This window comes from Fistularia commersonii, chromosome 35 (genome assembly GCF_037954325.1).
Source record: "Fistularia commersonii isolate RoL2024-O1a breed Wild chromosome 35, RoL_Fcom_v1.0, whole genome shotgun sequence".
In the NCBI taxonomy this organism is placed as follows: domain Eukaryota; kingdom Metazoa; phylum Chordata; class Actinopteri; order Syngnathiformes; family Fistulariidae; genus Fistularia; species Fistularia commersonii.
In genome coordinates, this window is record NC_141318.1 from 2,205,913 (window position 1) to 2,222,290 (window position 16,378).

The following is a 16,378-nucleotide window of genomic DNA, read 5'->3' on the forward strand; positions in this document are numbered from 1 at the left end:
TTGTGAAGCTATGATTAACTAAATCTGAAAAATGTGTTCAATCCCGATGCAAAACATGAGCTACTTTAAATAATTTATGTAAAAGAAACACCTGATTTGAAAAGGTGGATTTGTTATTATCTTTGCCAAGTAACTTTTCCTCATTTCAAAGTTACACTTTTGCTGATATGCAGGTAATTCACTCATTGATAAATGCCAAATCGATTTCACGCGCCACATTCTTGTTCACGGTGATGAATAAATGCCTTCAACGTATTCTCCGTAGCATCATTTTAAATGTTCGGGGGCTCAAGTGAGCAACACAGGAAAAAAAAATTAAATAAAAGTTTTCTGAAGGTTGTAAGGATATATAAGTGCATCTGAAAGTGTGTCTGAGAGTGAGACGTTAACTTTATTGCAGTATTTACAGCTAGTATAAGCAGAATGAAAGAAATGCATGTTCAGTGATGTGTTTTCCCACGTGATGATTGGAAATGCCCGTTGTTCTTGACACATGGACAGCACGTGCACCCAGGGGTTCGCTTGGCAAATTCTTTACAAAACCGAGGGGTTTCGAGCACGCACTCAATCCGGTACCGGCTTAATCCACGGTACCGTTGGGAAGGAAGTCAAATCTTTTACAACTTACAAGTTATTATTATTTACTCGGAGCAACCAGTGAGTCGGCTCTGCGGTGCACGTCGCTCTCTTCCCAACGGGTCGTTAGGAAAACGTATTGCACAGCGAAAATAAATAAGCTGATGAGGCACGCCAGAGGGAGAGCCGTCCCTCAAAGCTGAGTGAAAGGAGAGGTCAGATATCTGCCATGCCAGTAGGGGGCACAACGTTCACACAGAGTCCTCACAAAGCTTCAACGGGAGGATCATGATTCCACGCTTGCCACGTTGCTTTTCAGATCCTCATTTTTTTCCAAAGTCCCATAAAAGCAGGGAGGCCCAGCCTCCATCTCTAGCCCGGCTCCTCGCCGTCTCTCTGAGGGAAGAGTCCGAAGAGTCCCAACGGAGCGACTCAGATCCGTGATCCTGTTCTTTCGGTCCCCACCCACAGCTCATGACCTTAGGTCATGACAGCAATGTCGATTCCCCTTCTGACTCAGCTCCTTCTTCTTCACAACAGACCTGGGCGGAGTCCGTCTCACTGCTGACGCCGCACCGATCCGCCTGTCTTGAGGAGTGTAAAAACGTGAAATGCAATAAAAAGATGGCGCCTTGGGCGGATTCATTCATTCATTCATCGTCTTCCAACAGATCTCGGGGGTTCAACCCGGACCGGACGGGGCCACGTATAGAGACGTGCAACCATTCACCCTCTCATTCACACAATGTTTTTGTAGACACGGGGGAGAACATGAAGGCTCCGCACAGAGAGGGAATCCAACCTTCTTGCTGTGAGGCGGAAGCGCTAACTGCAGATTGTGAGACATGATTGAAGCGGCGTAGGAGTAGAAATCCAGCCAGCGGTCCACTCTGCCTTGCGGGACGCGTTCGGCGCCTTCTCCGTCGTCCGACGGTTTGCCGCCGCCGCTGTCACGCCTCCCATGTCATGGCTGTAAAGTCCATATCCGTGAGCGTGACGGTGAAGGGGGCCTCCACCTGCTCGGACTCCAGCCGCGGCGCCGCCCTCGCCGCGCCGCTCGCGTTGTTCACCCGCCACGTGTTCAGGGGTCGGATGGACTTCTGGAAGCGCTGCGGCGGACAGGAGAAACCGGTCACCTACGATTTTCAATCGTGGAAATGGCGGTCTGGGGCGGACGGGGGTTACTGACGTCTCTCAGCGTGCCCGTCTCCCTGCAGATGGCCACCGCCGCCCAGATGAGGATCTGCATGCAGCAGGCGGCGCCGATGCACACGCCAAGCGCCTTGCCCCAGCGAGGATACACGTAGGAGCCGTAGCGGAGAGGCGTGCTGTACATCTCGATGAAGATGTAGGTCAGGATGAACTGCGGGCGGAAAACCAGACGGGAAAGTAGATAAACCAGTACGGCAACACCTTGGGTTTAATTGGGTTTAATGCGACCGAGCTCGGGACGCCGTTTTTCTCCAACGTCAAATTCGGTTAGTTGTTTTTAAATAAGAAAAATCCACCCATTAGCTCGCTCGAAGCAATTTTTCCCAATTTTTTTTAATTAACCTGCTGCATGTTTTTGGACTGCGGTAGAACCGGAGAACATGAACACTCGCAAAAAGGTCCCCTTGGCAGAATCGAAGAAGGGTCTTTCGCGCTGTGAGGCCGAAGCACTAACCACTGTGCCACGGGAAATAAGATACGACACATTTTATTGATCGCCATACGGGAAATTCCTTTGTCACAGTAGCGTAACATTTATGTCAAAAAAAAAAAAAAAGAAAAAGTAAAATAAATATGAATATAAATATAAACAGAGGGACAGAAGGTCGAAAGACATCCACAAAAAGTAATCCACAACGTCATCATCATAAGGGATAAAATCGTGGGTAAATAAGAAAAATGTACTTTATAAATAACTAATAATGTATTATAATATACATAATAAAAGAGAATGTAAGCTGGTTCATTGAGTGTATTTATATGAAGATGCTCCATCCTTCCCTAACTGGGGACGATGTGTTGCTAAACTTTATGGCTAAACTTTATATATCGATGGAGGAAACATCGCTCCTCTTTTTAAAACCATTAAACCGTCCCCGATCGACTCCGAATGACTCTTCTGACACCTCGTTCGTCGACATTCCAGCCGTCCGCCGCACCAAATCTCCATAAATGCCTCCTGCTTCCTCACAGATGATGCTCTCGGTCAACGTATCTCGCCGACAACAACTTCTCTGTCTCTTCGTGGACACGATACACCTCAACACACACCTCGCTCGTGCTTCTCCATGATTTACCCAGCGGTAGGTGGCGCTTCTGATTGTTTTTAACGGACAGCGGCGCCCACATCGGCATCGAGCGCTCCTCCCGCTCGCTGTGGAGTCTCAAAGGAGAGGCAGGGAAACAGACGCAGGAAGATGGCGGAAAAAGACGTATTTCCTGATGCGGCGTTCGAAAGTTAGCCGATACCGTATTAGAAGTGGTTGGAAAACAGAGCGGCTTATTTCACTTCATCTGCAAGTCTGCAGGACGCCGAAGCATCAAATTACCCGGCGCCTCCGAGCACAACGATGCAGCGCGGCGGCGGAGGTGGTGTCGCATGACCAAGCGACACCGGTCGCCCTTGTTTCGGAGGTCGCTCTGCCGGACGACACACACACACACACATCGTGGCTGGTAAAGGAGGGCAGCGACGGGCGGTCGAACTCACCAGCATCAGGAACGGCGTGAAGAAAACCCAGCAGGCCTTGAAGTAGAGCAGCATCTTGGTGCACCAGGGAGGGCAGTGGCAGATCATGTCCACGATGTCCTGGCAGAACTGGTTGACGCCTTTGGGGTTGTCGGAGAGAAACCAGTTAAGACGCGCTGGGAAAACTGAGCAAGTTTCTAAAAGGAGCTGAGAAAACAAAACCCAGGACTCTTGATATTTGTGTAAGTCGTTTTTAAAGTTCAGCCGGGATTAACCGATTTACTGTTGATCGGTTTAAATTTTAAGTTATTCAAACGCGTCGAGGGGATTTGTTTCCAGATCATGGGGAAATAATTTGAGTAAGTGATCCAAAATCAGGGAAATTCCCAAAAAGCAATACTTAAATCACCAGAAAAATGACACGAATAAATAGACCTTCATTCCCTGGAACCCAGTTTTGAGTTTTTATAGTTTTGCCAAGTTTTGGGGTCTAGGAGAATCTTGAATGTGCGTCCTGAGGAAGGGGTGACGGGACGCAGGCTGACGGCGGGATGAGGCGGCGCGGAGGTCAAGATCTACCGTAGAAGAAGGAGATGCCAATGCACATGAAGAAGGTGATGATGATGAGGCCAAAGCTAGTGCTGAAGGAGTCAATGAGGGTGAACCAGTAAATCCCTCCCTGTGAGAGACACGGACAGCGTTGGCAGAGGTGTGTGTGTGTGTGGGGGGGGGGTCCGACACACGTGCCGATTTTCCGACAGTCGCGTGAAAACACACTCACGTCGGTCACCAGAAGCAGCCCCATTAGGTAGAAACAGAAGCAGAGGCCGCCCAGGAACAGGTACTTGTGCAGCGGCTTGGCTCGCAGCTGGGGGAACTCATCCAGCACGGCGGTGGTGATGCCCTCCATGTTGCCGAACTGTGACACACACACACACACATAAGCCTGATGCGCTTACATTCAGATGTGTGTCTTCTGGGCGTCCTCACCAAGGTGTCCACACCCAGCATGAAGAGCATGAGGAAGAACAGGATGGACCAGAACACCGAACCCGGCAGCAGAGCGAGGGCTTCCGGGTAGGCGACGAAGGCCAGGCCGGGACCTGCGGCGAGGAGAAGAGGCTCAGACGCGCCGCTGATCATTAATATCGACTGTTATCGACAAAGACGCGGCCCGCCCCGTCACCTGTGTCCGCCACCTTCCCGACCGGCACGCCCTTCCTCCACGCCATGTGGCCCAGGATGGAGAAGATGGCGAACCCGGCGAAAAAGCTGGTGCCGCAGTTTCCCGTGGTGATGATCAGCGTGTCCCTGGGAGGTGGAGAGAGACGGTTAGCGGCGGGACGTTCCCCGGCCGGACGCCGGCGTCGGACTCCGCCCTCACCTGATGACGTTGTTATCGAACTTATTGTAAGAGGCCATGGACAGCAGGCCGCCGACGCCGATGCCCAGCGAGTAGAAGATCTGGGAGGCGGCGTCGTTCCAAACCTGGACGTGTTGAGAGAGCGGTAAATGAACAGGGGGGAAAAAAAATAAAATAAAAATCAAACTTTGCCGGATAAATGTGTCAGCGACGCCCCACCTGAGCGTTGGACAGCCGGCCCCAGTCGGGGGTGAGGTAGAAGGCGATGCCCTGGAGAGACCCCTCCAGCGTGGCACCTCTGATGACCAGCACGATCAGCACCAAGTAGGGGAAGGTGGCCGTTACGTACACCACCTGCAACACAGCGGACACGCTCGCAATCAGCTCCCTGTGTGTGTGTGTGTGAGAGAGAATGTGTGTGAGATCTGAGAATCACCTTTCCGGAGCTGCGGATGCCCTTCAGCATGCAGAGGAAGATGATGAACCAGGCGGCTAGGAGGCAGAGGGCCAGCTGCCAGCGGACGGGGCCGGGGTCGTGAAGGCCCTCGCTGTGCACCACGCCCAGCACGCGCTCGCTGGAAGACCAGACGTGCGAGCAATGAACGCACACAGGCTGCTACGCTACTTAGCTTAGCACAGTGAATGGAAGCGGATGGAAACGGTAGCGGAGCTCCTTTGTAATTCCGACACGCATTCCAGCGCGGCTCTGGCGTTCAAGTCTGGACTCGCCGCTCCGGCGCGACGACTTTCAAACGCGGAGCTGGAATGGGTGTCGGGAAGCAGCGTCGCGTTTCTCAGCGTGTGAGTCGGGGCTCATCGCAAACACACACACACACATCCTTTAAAAACAATCTCAATCTCAACTTCAGCGTTATCTATTATACCTGGAAGAATCGCGAGCACGAACCAGCAGTGTGTAACACACACACTTTCTTTAACTACTGTTTAATTATTTATGGAAAAAAAAAAAAAAACACATTCCGGCTGTTTACTTTCAGCAATAGAAGCAAAAAAGACACAAGAAGACAAGAGAAAGGATTTGATTCCTTAGGTGGGTGGCCGTGTCAGATAAATGAGTCTAGGATTGTATTTCATCAGGTTTATCATGCTTTTGATGAATGTGGAAAAGATGGGTTAAACACAAGCTCTTACTTCCAAAATAGTTCGGTGGGGCTGAGGAGTCTCCCCCCGGAGGCGTTGGCGGAGGCGTTGGCCCCGCAGAGGACGGCGTTGGCGGCGGCCTGGCAGGACCAGGGCAGCGGGCTCTGGAGGGAGCTGCCCAGGTAGTAGAACGTCCAGGCGATGATGACGTTGTAGTAGAGGGACACCAGGGAGGACACGCACAGCATGCCTATGCCAATACCTGCAGGACCACACACACACACACACACACACACACACTTCTACTGAAAACACACCTTCCTGTTTTTCAGAAAGCTTAAAGATGCCACGGTCTGACGCTGTTGATGGACATCCCATGATGCACATTCCTGGTAACCTCAGCGACGTGGCTTGATCTTAAAGCTACTAATGTATCATGTCAGCTATTAGCATGTAGCTGTTAGCGCTGTTATGATTGCATTTTCTTTGGTTAAAAAAACAACAGAGAAATAAATCATGAATAAAACATTAGAAAAGATGATATATTGTGATTCGGCCCTGCTCTAGAATGATGTAGATTATTTTGAGGCCATAAATGACATTTGAACTGTGAGATTTGTGTAAAAAAAAAAAAAAAAAAATGAACCTGTTTCCTGTTTCATAATTTTTTGTCAAACTGTCAATTTTCTTTTTTCAAAAGCACATCCAAGCCAGCATTTTCAGATGGAAATTTTTTTTTCAAAAGCACATCCAAGCCAGCATTTTCATATGGAAATTTTTTTTTAAAGGTAATTCTAAATACCAGTGATGATCCTATAAAAAAAAAATTAAAAAAATGTCAGTATTACCGGTCTTGCGTGAAGTGCTGGTATCGTTACTGTTTCTCAGAAGTCTGCGGCTTTGAAAAACACAACCACCAGAAAATAAACAATGATGATTGTGATCATACACTCTCCTTAAACGGAATGCCTTTTATTGTCTTGCCAAAGTCAAATATTTTGTCGCGTCATCCAAGTGGCGCAACTCGTACCAGGAATAGACCTGAGCTCAAGGTGTGTACCGCAGAGATATGTTAGCGGTTAGCTGAGAGCCTCGCCCTGCTTCATGCACGCGGCTAATCCTGAGTTTCTGACGCCTCGCTGAGCAAACTGTAGATAAACCCAATTAGAAAGAAAAAATAAGGGGGTGGGTCAGAGGAGTTTTTCGCTTTCGATTGAACACGATAAACTGCATGAGAACCTAGCGAACGACCAAAATAGCAAGAAAAAAAAGTGTGCAGGATTTACTGAATAGCACCGGGAATGAAAAGTTTTTTTTTTTTTTGTGACTATGGTTGTTATTCGTACAACTTCTTCTTTTCTGTTGTGCTGCTTCCTCCAGGAGTCACCACAGCCAATCGCCTGCCTCCATCTAATCTTCTCTCACACCAACTCACTTCCCCATCCATAAACCTCATCTCCAGGTCTCCAGTACCTCCAGCCTAACCTCAGCATCCTTCCACCCAGATCTTCACCATCCCTCCTCTGCACACCTCCAAACCCCATAGTCTGGTTTTATCTCCGCAACATCGAACAAGCACTGTCCGTCTCCATGTCTTCCAGTCTGCTCTACCACCTCATTGGAATAAAATAAAAATATCGGACACACGTCTGGCTGGAATTTCTAATAAAGAAAAAGGAAAATAAAGTTATATTGTACGGAGTATGTCAGCGGCAGTGAGGGAAAGGGGATATTTAAAAGAGCCACACAATGGGAGCGGTTGCCGCGCTGACAGAGTTATTTCAACAGTTATTTAATCAGTGTGTGTGTGTCTGTGTGTGTGTGTGTGTGCTGGGGCCTCACCTTTGAGCAGAGGGCAGCACTTCCACACAGTGATGGGGCCGGCGGCTCCATACTGGCCCAAGCTCAGCTCCATCAGGAAAAGTGGAACACCCGTAACAAAGAGCATAATGAAGTATGGGATGAGGAACACGCCTGCGGGGGTTAGAAATGGGTCAGTGTGAGGAAGGGTGGCGCTGGACACACACACACACACACACACACACACACACACACACACACACACACACACACACACACACACACATATTCTATCTGCCTGCGGAGTCGGGGTTGACCTCCAGAAACATCAAACCTGTCTGCAGCTAGCTTACACAGGGGTGAGCTGGGCTGCACCCGAAGACTCCCAGACACGCAGAAGAATCGAGGAACTAACACACACACACACACACACATCCTGTCCATCACATCAGAGATGGGAGTCCCAGGGTGCCTACAGATGCCTCCAGGGCGAGCGTGCATGCTAATCTGACAGATTAAGAGAAGGAGCACACTAACACACACACAAACACAAACAAATGCATAGGCCAAAGAGAGCCTGCTCAGAGATGTGTAACAATGACAGCGCACACACACACACACACACACACACACGCGCGGGTGTCGGAGGCCTCGCAGGGCGGACCGGCGCCGGCTCACCCCCTCCGTTGCGGTAGCAGAGGTAGGGGAAGCGCCACACGTTCCCCAGTCCCACGCAGTACCCGATGCAGGACAGCAGGAACTCGTACTTCCCGCCCCACTGCTCCCTCTGGACCGGCGCAGACGGGCCGGGTTTGGGACTCGACGGCTGGGATTCCGGTGCTTCGGGCGGCGCTGCGGCGATGTGGCCATTTTGTGCGTGCCCGTTTACATTTACTGCATTCTGCTGAGGGGAAATAAATCCATAAAAAGAGATAAACGTGAGATCGTATGACATAAAGAAAATGTCGTCTGATCTGATCTCGGCGGAGGCTCCGTGTTGTCGCTGCTGCTGCTGTCTGGGAGGTTCATGGATCCTCCCACCCTTCTTGCCATCGTGCAGGTTATTTCTCACTCCTTGCCAGATATTTTTTCTTTTCAAAATGCCTTACTCTCTGCTTTTAGCGTGCAAACTAGTATGAAATGCACAAATAAGACGTTTCAGCGGAGCATTCTCTGCCTAGATTACAGCCACATATTCACGGCGACATAAGCTGCTGAAAGGAACCACACACGCCACTTTTATGCGGAGTAAAAGGAACCCAACAGGATGAAAGATCACACAGATGAAAAGGGATGCGTTTAAGCTTAAAATAAATCATCAGAATGTTTTGTTGCGGGTATCTAGAAGTCAGGAAGCGTAGCGGCCACTTCCTCTTCCTCTCCGCAGGATCTCCACCTAGCGAAGAGGAAGAACGTTGATGTTCTATGGGCTCAAGATCACTGCTGGCTGACAAAAGAGGGACATTTATCCCACAAACAACCACCAGTTTTGGAGATTATATATCAAAAATCAAATTGTCACCTTACCGGAATACTTCATCTCCAAAAACCATGACAGCTTTTTAAAACATGGCCATGACAACATTCGGGTCCCTTACAAGCATTTGAAAAGAAAACATTTGGCTGATAAGGGTGTGCCAACTTGTAAATATTTCCTTTATCAACATTGTCAATGGACTAATCTATCTTTTTTTATCAGCGACGATGAAGTACTTAACCAAACGAAGTGTAAATATTATATCCCACAGCACGCAGGGGCTTCATCGGAGACCCTAAACTGCCAAGACGTGTGAATGAAAGCGTGAATGGTTGTACGTCCGTGAATGACCGTTTGTCTCGACATGATGCGTGAAGAACATTGGAATTGCACGGTTGAACACCACGTCTGGTTCTTTTCCCGTCTATTCTCAGTGTTTGTGACTCCAGAGCTAGTGGCTCACATGGGTTTGATCTCTGTGCATCTCGGCCAAATAATCGTATCTGGGACTGGCCTCTGAAATACCGGTTGTGTCACATAACTAATTCCTGCATGCTGGTTAGACAAGCTTTTAATCCCGTCGTATCAACCACTGGAGTGTGTGTGTTTGTGTGTGCGTTCGTGTTTGCAAGATCAATCTTGATTTAACCGGTGACACCTCACAGGAATAGCTCCTGGGGGAAATAAAGCTTCAGAAATAAGTTAAGCATTTAATTTAAAGTGAAAACCAAACAGTGGAATACAATGAGAGCAAACACACAAGGCGAGGCCCCTTGTTTATATCATCAACAAAACAAACACTTGGAGTTTGTTTACGTTTAAGCTGGAGTTTGGTTGGACTTTTTAAAACGTATTCAGAAAGTTTAAAGTTAATTCTAATGGTTGAATTTGCACAGGGAACACACACACACATATATATATACATACATACATACATACATACATACATACACACACACACACACACACACACACACACACACACACACACACACACACACACACACACAAACAAACACACACACACCTGTATTTGACACTATCCTGAGCAAATTCCTAACTTTTTAATGAACTTTTTAAACTTTGAATACACACTCACCTTTGTGTGTGTGTGTGTGTGTGTGTGTGTGTGTGTGTGTGTGTGTGTGTGTGTGTGTGTGTGTGTGTGTGTGTGGCGCGCTAGCAGACCTAGCTTGAATAGCATCCGCTATGGGGAGGGAGTGATGCGGCCTCCGCCGGGTGGACCGACCCGGGCGGAGGGTTCGACGGTCTTTCCCGTTACGGTAAAGCGTCACTCCGACACCCGGACGAACTCAAAAACCCCAATTTTTTAATGATTTTAAAGGGATACGGAGGACGGAAGCTCGGTTCCTACCTGGGCGCCGGCTTCACCGTTCGCGGCGGGGCTACCGGGCGCTGCTTTGCCGCCTTGTCGCCGCATTTCACCCCCCCTCCTCCCCTCCGCCCTCCGCCCTCCGCGAAGCAGGTGCCGCTTCACTGGCCGGTGATCATCCCGCTACAACCGGCGAAACTTCGACTCGCTTCGTCGTGGTGATGGAAGAAAAAAGTTTATAAATAAAAGACAGTCGGAGGAGTTTCGGTAACCGCGAAGGGCGCTGCGGTGGAAGAAGAAGGGGAGGAGGGTACAGGTGCGGCGGAGGAACACCTCCTCTCTGGTTGAATAGCGGGGGGAGGAACTACTTTTATAGACGAATTAACTTCTAACGGAAGTTGGCTGTTTTTAATCCTGATTTTTTTTTTCAATTCTAAACAACTACACACGAATTATTTCTACCAATCACTTGAACACAGTCAGATTTGGAATATTATTATTTCTTCTTAATTATTGGAGAAGATTTTTATTTTTCACACGAAAAGCTACTTCCGGTTTTCCTCTCCGTGTGGACGATACCGCTTTTACTTTGGAGGAGCCACTTCCGGTTGCGGGACCTAGCAAGTGGTGGCACACAATCGGACACAGGTGGTAAATAAATGGTCTCTTTTTCAATTTCTAAGCATGACGGTGGATTTAGAATTCAAAGAAACACGCAGTAGCACGTCATTTTATGCAGGCCGCTAACCAGAACACTGGGGGATCGGCGTGCCTTGCTCAAGGGCACAAACGGGGAATTGAACCACCAACCCATCACTTTACCAACTCCAAACCCACCTAAATGGTGTGTGTGTGTGTGAGTGTGTGTAGTTAAGGGTGGTTAAAGCGCTAACTGGTCCAAAGTTCATTCTTTTATTGTAGTTTGAGAACTTCATTTGTTCCTTGCAGAGAGCTAGCTGAGATGCTGACATTAGCTTGGTTAGCGTTAGCTCAGTGGATTGGGCTAACGACAAACAAGGAGTTCTAGCCATGTAAATAAATGAATATCATAAAAAAAATTTAAAAAAAGGAAACTCTTTATCAACCGTTCCTTTCAAAGCTTCATTTTGGAATGGCGGGGTTTACGATTCCCGTCGTTTGTGACACCTGAAGGATAAAACGCTACATGTGGCTATCCTCGTCCGCCCCGCCTCATCTTTGCTTCCCATGGCTCGCCGCTGTCGCGAGTGTATTTGCAACACCCCAGTTTACCCCGCTGTTTTATTAGCCCCCGGTGGCGTGAAGTCTTTCCCAACAGTGGCTAACAAACGCCTTAATCCACATAAGCTCATGATGCCTCCCTAAATCCATCCAATCTGTTGAGTGCCTATAATTAACGTCCCATCTCCAGAAATCTGGGTCAATGCGTTTTGTGCGGAGCGGCCGCTCTGCCGTGTGTTTGCAGGATGAACCTCCAAATAACGGGAATGCATTCTATTCGAGAGTAAGACTGCGGCGTTTACATCACGTCTACATCGCCCCCGACGCTTCGACCGCTCGAACCCCGGAAATGGCGCTCCAGGACCAGGTTACGAGCGATTTCAGCCAGTATTTTTGCAGCCGTCCTCTCCTGGAGACCGACGCGAGCGCAAACCTACGTCGGCTTTGCAGGGAGTTGACCCGCGGCTCCCTGGAATCGCAGGGCGGTCCGGGTCCGTTCATCCGGACCGGACAAGAACAGCCCGGGGTCAAGACCTGCAGCTCTCAGTCGTTCGCGAGGGACGCCAGGATGAGGCTGGATTATTTGAAGTCCGGGTGTAACGTGGACGCACCCGCGCTCAAGATGGGCTGCCAAAATCAAGCCCAGGACAGGGAGACGCAGGAGGCATCCGTTCTGGACTTGGTGGAGGTGCTGGAGGTGCAGGACGACGGCGGCGGGGACGAAGAGCGGTGGTAGGCGACGCGTCTGGACTTGCGTTTTCTTGCGGGCTGGGATTTGAAGAAACAGGACTTCCTGTTTCTGATCATCTCGCCGTGATCTCGTGTTACAACAGAGGGCGTCCAGAGGAAGAGGCCGACTTCCTCGGGTTGAAGTCACGACGAAGAGTAGGGTCGGTCGCGGAGCCCATTCAGAAGAAGTTTTTTTAAGCTATATTTACAATTAGGTTATTCTGCAATCTCTATGACTGCCTTAGGTAAAACCCTTGATAGTATCTGTCTGTCTGCTGGGGTCTCACCCTGCCTTTCGTTCGTTCATCCGTCACTGTTGTGAAACAGACGGATGAGTCTGACTTCATAACCCGGCTAGTTGAGCTCCGGGCCCCCTGGTGGCCAATTTGGGTATTGCAATCACTAACAGCCCAGCGGGAAAATCAAAAGATTTAAGTCCAACAAAAAGCAAACGCGAGCTGCCGTTATCTCGCTCAGGTTGTACGAGTCTCCGAAGAAGAAGCGGGAGCCGGCGGACCCGGAACCGGCGCTCCGCTGGTGCCGGCGGGTCCTGGATAACCCCAGCCCGCAGACGGAGGCGGCGTGTCGCCTGCTCATAAACAAGCTGGATCAGAGTAAGGGATCCGTTGTTGAAACTATCGCGGTGTTGGACGGTGTTAGCGATGGGCGTCTTCTTTGCCGGCAGGATCCCGAGGAGGCTGCGACTTCAGGGCCTCGGCCGGGCGGCGCCAGGACGTCTTCAGGAACCCGGCTTTTCCCGCCTGCCGGAGGAGCTCAGGTGAGACCACGGCAACCCTTTTTACTCGAGAAACATTCATTTCGACTTTCCAAGAAACCTGCGTTTCGGTCTGGACCTCCAGGTGCGTGTAGTGAGTCCACCTGTGAGTGCGACTTTTACGGTTTAAATAAATTCCAGGTCACGAGCCGAGCATCTCGGACGACTCCGGCTTCAGGCTGAAGGACATCACCGACGTTCACGTCATGGCCCGAATCCAGGAGGACAGTGAGTACCGGCACCGTCGTCACGCCAGAAGCTCCGAGCCAGTTCCGAACCGGGCGGGTCGTCTCGTGTCTTCCAGGTTTACGTCAGGATTACGTTTCCGCGCCCGTCAGCTCTTCGCCCAGAAGAACCACGGAGACCCAGGTGAGATGTTCTCCACGGGTTCGAACCGGAGCATCCTTTTCTTCTCCTTCTTCACGGCCTCCACGTCTCCTCCAGACGGCGGTGAAATCTGGCCGCCAAAGTCCCCAGCTGTCCAGGCTCCACCAGCAGGTGACCCGGTTCAAGCTGCTCAAGCTGGCCCAGGACCAAGGTGACGCCTCGCATGGCCGCCCGGTCGCCACGGCAACCTGTAAAACAACACAAAATAGTTTCCGTATCACGTTATTGTAGCCACTTTCATGTACGGCGGGTGGATTTGCAGTACAAGCACTGCGTTATAGTAGAAAATATGTGACTTTCTCTAAAGCTAGTTGTTTTTGCACTTTCACACACTTTAAGGCAAAACTTTCAAAACAAGAGTATCGGAATGTCTGTGTGTGTGTGTGTGTGTGTGTGTTCTGCAGTGAGGACCAGGTCGCCCCTGCAGACCAGCCTTCGCTCCCTGCAGGCCGTCAGGAACAGCCGGAGTCTGGATGTTGACGACTGGCAGCCGGCTGGCGGCGGCGGCGGCGGCGGCGGCGGCGGCCTCCCCCTGCCTCTCCGACCCCTCCGACCTCCGCCAGGTGAGATCTCAGAGCTCAACCATCCTCCGACGGGCAGCGGCTTTTAGTCGCGTCGTTTCTATGGTGACGCCGACATACCGAGTATTGCATGTAACCGTGCTTTTACTAACGTTGTTGGCTTTAAATGAGCGATGGAAGGTGGTTTTTCGAGTTTTTTGAAAGTCGGGGAATAACAAAGAATGCTCAGAATGGCCTTTGGATGTTTCATTTTAGGGCTCAAAAGGTACAAACGCATTTTGGTCTAATTTGATGTCTTGCGGCCCGGAGCTGTAAAACCATAGCATAATTACTTAAGTAAATAATAAAAATCTTTTATTTAAATCTTAAATCTTTTACGAAAAAAAAAGGAGAAAGAAAAGTAAGTGCAATTTCAACAACACTATGCCTCAGTTCTGTCTTCTCGGTTCTCTGTGCGTTTTTTTGTATTTTTGGCGAGTCTCACGGTGGCACCGAAACCTGCCGCATCCACAACAAAAACACACAAGTTTCTTATTAACTCCAACCAGCAAATAAGAAGTGGTCCATTTTTCTTGGAAACCCTCCACTCCACGTGCATTTTTCTCTTTTTTGTTGACTACATCTCACCGGTGAAGGTGTCGGGTCCGACGGAAAAGCGGGTCAATTTCTAACAATAAGTAAAAATGCCTTTTGCAGACCCGGGATCCGCATTGCTGCCGTCTGCTGTGAGTTCTAAGCCACATCGTATCCCGCCGTCTTGCTGACACCGACTGAATCAGAGCACCCCTAGCAGACAATATAGAAACTGCGTTTTTATTTCGAAAAAGCAGTTCATGATTTTTACGTACGATTTATCCCATGGGCCGGATTGCAGCCCCTGGCGGGCCAGTACCGGCCCGCGGGCCGTACGTTTGACACCCCTGGTTTCGCTAATAAATATCATTTGCCAGAGTTTCTCCTCACCTCAGTGTCTCTTTTCCCTAAATTTTCCACTTTTTTTTTATTCTATTTACTTCTTCTTGCTTTCGTAACAATTTAGTTAAAAATTTGCCAAACAACAGTAATTCAGCTGCAGGGAATCTTCAAATCTTTGCACTTGAGACCTTAAACACTTTATAGCCTTGACTTTGACACTTTATAGCTTTATTTGTATTTCTTATTCTCCCACCCCCCTTTTTTTAACTGTTTATACAATTTCCTACTGTTATTTATTATTATTATTATGTTTTACTTGAAACTCTGGCACAACAATGTCCTTCGGGAAAAATAAAGTTGTTCTTATTCTTATTCATTTCTCACAGATCAGTAGAATTACAGAGAATTTCCACAAACACTCCCCTCTTTTCTTCGATCAGTTATAATAGTACAAACACAGCAAGCAATTTTTCTGTAAACACGATCCCTTTTGGAGTTTTCTCTTCATGAAATGAAAAATGTGGAAATTTGCTGCGTGCCACATCCCTCTAATGCTTCGATGTAGCGGGAAAACAAGATACCGGTGATACTCGCGACAATATGGCACACGTGCACTCCCCGTTATCCAGCAGTTATTCTCGTAACGTTATTTCCCCACGAAAAGGCTTGAGAAAACTTCAAAAAAGAAGCGGAAAAATAAAAATGTGCGCGTTTCCCCGCCATCTGCGCTCACTCCAGGTCGCTGACCTCTTCCAGGTGGTTCCTGCTCGTCTTCATCCCCCGCCGCCTCCCCGGCCATGAAGAGGCTGCAGAGGTCGCATTCCCTCAGCCCGGCCAGGATCCCCGCCGCCGCCAAAACGCACCTGTCGGTCCACGGGCGCGTCTACGCCTCGCCAGAGCGGCCGGCCGCCGCCGCCTGGGGCAGACGGGTGGCGCCCGGACACAGACTGGCGGCCTGAAAACTCACATGTAGTTCTTCCTGCTGACGACCTGTTGCCTGAATCCAGAGGAACAGTGGTAGTTTGAGGTACTTGAAGAAAGTAAAATGTAGCATCTTAAGTAAGAGGGCTTTTTTTTTGGGAAATATAGATATTTATAAATATATACACTGCTCAAAAAAATAAAGGGAACACTTAAAAAACACATCCTAGATCTAAATGAATGAAATATTCTTATGAAATACTTTGCTCTTTACACAGTTGAATGTGCTGACAACAAAATCACACAAAAATGATCCATGGAAAACAATTGTATCAACCCATGGAGGTCTGGATTAGGAATCACACTCCAAATTAAAGTGTAAAAACAAACTCCAGGCTGATCCAACTTTGATGTAATGTCCTTAAAACAAGTCCAAATGAATCTGTGTTGCTTCCTGAGTGGACACTATGATTTCACACAAGTGGGATTGACTTGGAGTTACATTGTGTTGTTCAAGTGTTCCCTTTATTTTTTTGAGCAGTATATAGAAACCTCCATACATGACAGTAATGTATGTATTATTTGTCTTTGTGTGTATAA

General features: G+C 49.0%; 2 protein-coding genes and 2 long non-coding RNA genes across 4 annotated transcripts; 3 read left to right on the forward strand and 1 right to left on the reverse strand.

Moving 5' to 3' along the window:
* Positions 1-370: 370 nt before the first annotated feature.
* On the reverse strand, positions 371-10,454 carry slc6a7 (solute carrier family 6 member 7). Its single transcript, XM_086142733.1, has 14 exons — positions 10,373-10,454; positions 8,199-8,424; positions 7,563-7,694; positions 5,772-5,982; positions 5,056-5,194; positions 4,839-4,973; positions 4,641-4,744; positions 4,443-4,567; positions 4,247-4,359; positions 4,038-4,175; positions 3,836-3,935; positions 3,278-3,396; positions 1,766-1,939; positions 371-1,685 (listed from the first exon to the last, which is right to left on the reverse strand). The coding sequence occupies exons 1-14, from the start codon at positions 10,436-10,438 to the stop codon at positions 1,527-1,529; spliced, it is 1,941 nt and encodes a 646-aa protein (XP_085998859.1). The 5' UTR covers positions 10,439-10,454; the 3' UTR covers positions 371-1,526.
* On the forward strand, positions 3,386-5,813 carry LOC147213751 (uncharacterized). Its single transcript, XR_015104464.1, has 3 exons — positions 3,386-3,965; positions 5,618-5,670; positions 5,783-5,813. It is a non-coding gene; the product is annotated as an uncharacterized LOC147213751 (long non-coding RNA).
* Positions 5,814-7,224, forward strand: LOC147213752 (uncharacterized). The gene is made up of 3 exons (XR_015104465.1): positions 5,814-5,902; positions 6,053-6,112; positions 7,101-7,224. It is a non-coding gene; the product is annotated as an uncharacterized LOC147213752 (long non-coding RNA).
* Positions 10,455-11,708: 1,254 nt separating the features above from the next.
* Positions 11,709-15,952, forward strand: LOC147213753 (uncharacterized). The gene is made up of 8 exons (XM_086142502.1): positions 11,709-12,262; positions 12,737-12,873; positions 12,945-13,037; positions 13,176-13,262; positions 13,339-13,403; positions 13,479-13,572; positions 13,826-13,984; positions 15,614-15,952. Exons 1-8 carry the CDS (start codon positions 11,733-11,735, stop codon positions 15,814-15,816), a joined length of 1,368 nt encoding a protein of 455 aa, XP_085998628.1. The 5' UTR covers positions 11,709-11,732; the 3' UTR covers positions 15,817-15,952.
* The last annotated feature ends 426 nt before the right edge of the window (positions 15,953-16,378 follow it).

What these genes read in the sequence shown, in the direction of transcription:
- slc6a7 (XM_086142733.1), bottom strand. Translation starts at nt 10,438, where the DNA reads ATGCGGCGACAAGGCGGCAAAGCAGCGCCCGGTAGCCCCGCCGCGAAC. An exon ending in GTGCTGCCCTCTGCTCAAAG is followed by an intron (nt 5,983 to 7,562) that starts GTGAGGCCCCAG and finishes GTGGTCCTGCAG; the next exon opens with GTATTGGCATAGGCATGCTG. An exon ending in TGGCATCTCCTTCTTCTACG is followed by an intron (nt 3,397 to 3,835) that starts GTAGATCTTGAC and finishes ACAACCCCAAAG; the next exon opens with GCGTCAACCAGTTCTGCCAG.
- LOC147213753 (XM_086142502.1), top strand. Translation starts at nt 11,733, where the DNA reads ATGCGTTTTGTGCGGAGCGGCCGCTCTGCCGTGTGTTTGCAGGATGAA. An exon ending in GGCCCGAATCCAGGAGGACA is followed by an intron (nt 13,263 to 13,338) that starts GTGAGTACCGGC and finishes CGTGTCTTCCAG; the next exon opens with GTTTACGTCAGGATTACGTT. An exon ending in ACCCCTCCGACCTCCGCCAG is followed by an intron (nt 13,985 to 15,613) that starts GTGAGATCTCAG and finishes GACCTCTTCCAG; the next exon opens with GTGGTTCCTGCTCGTCTTCA.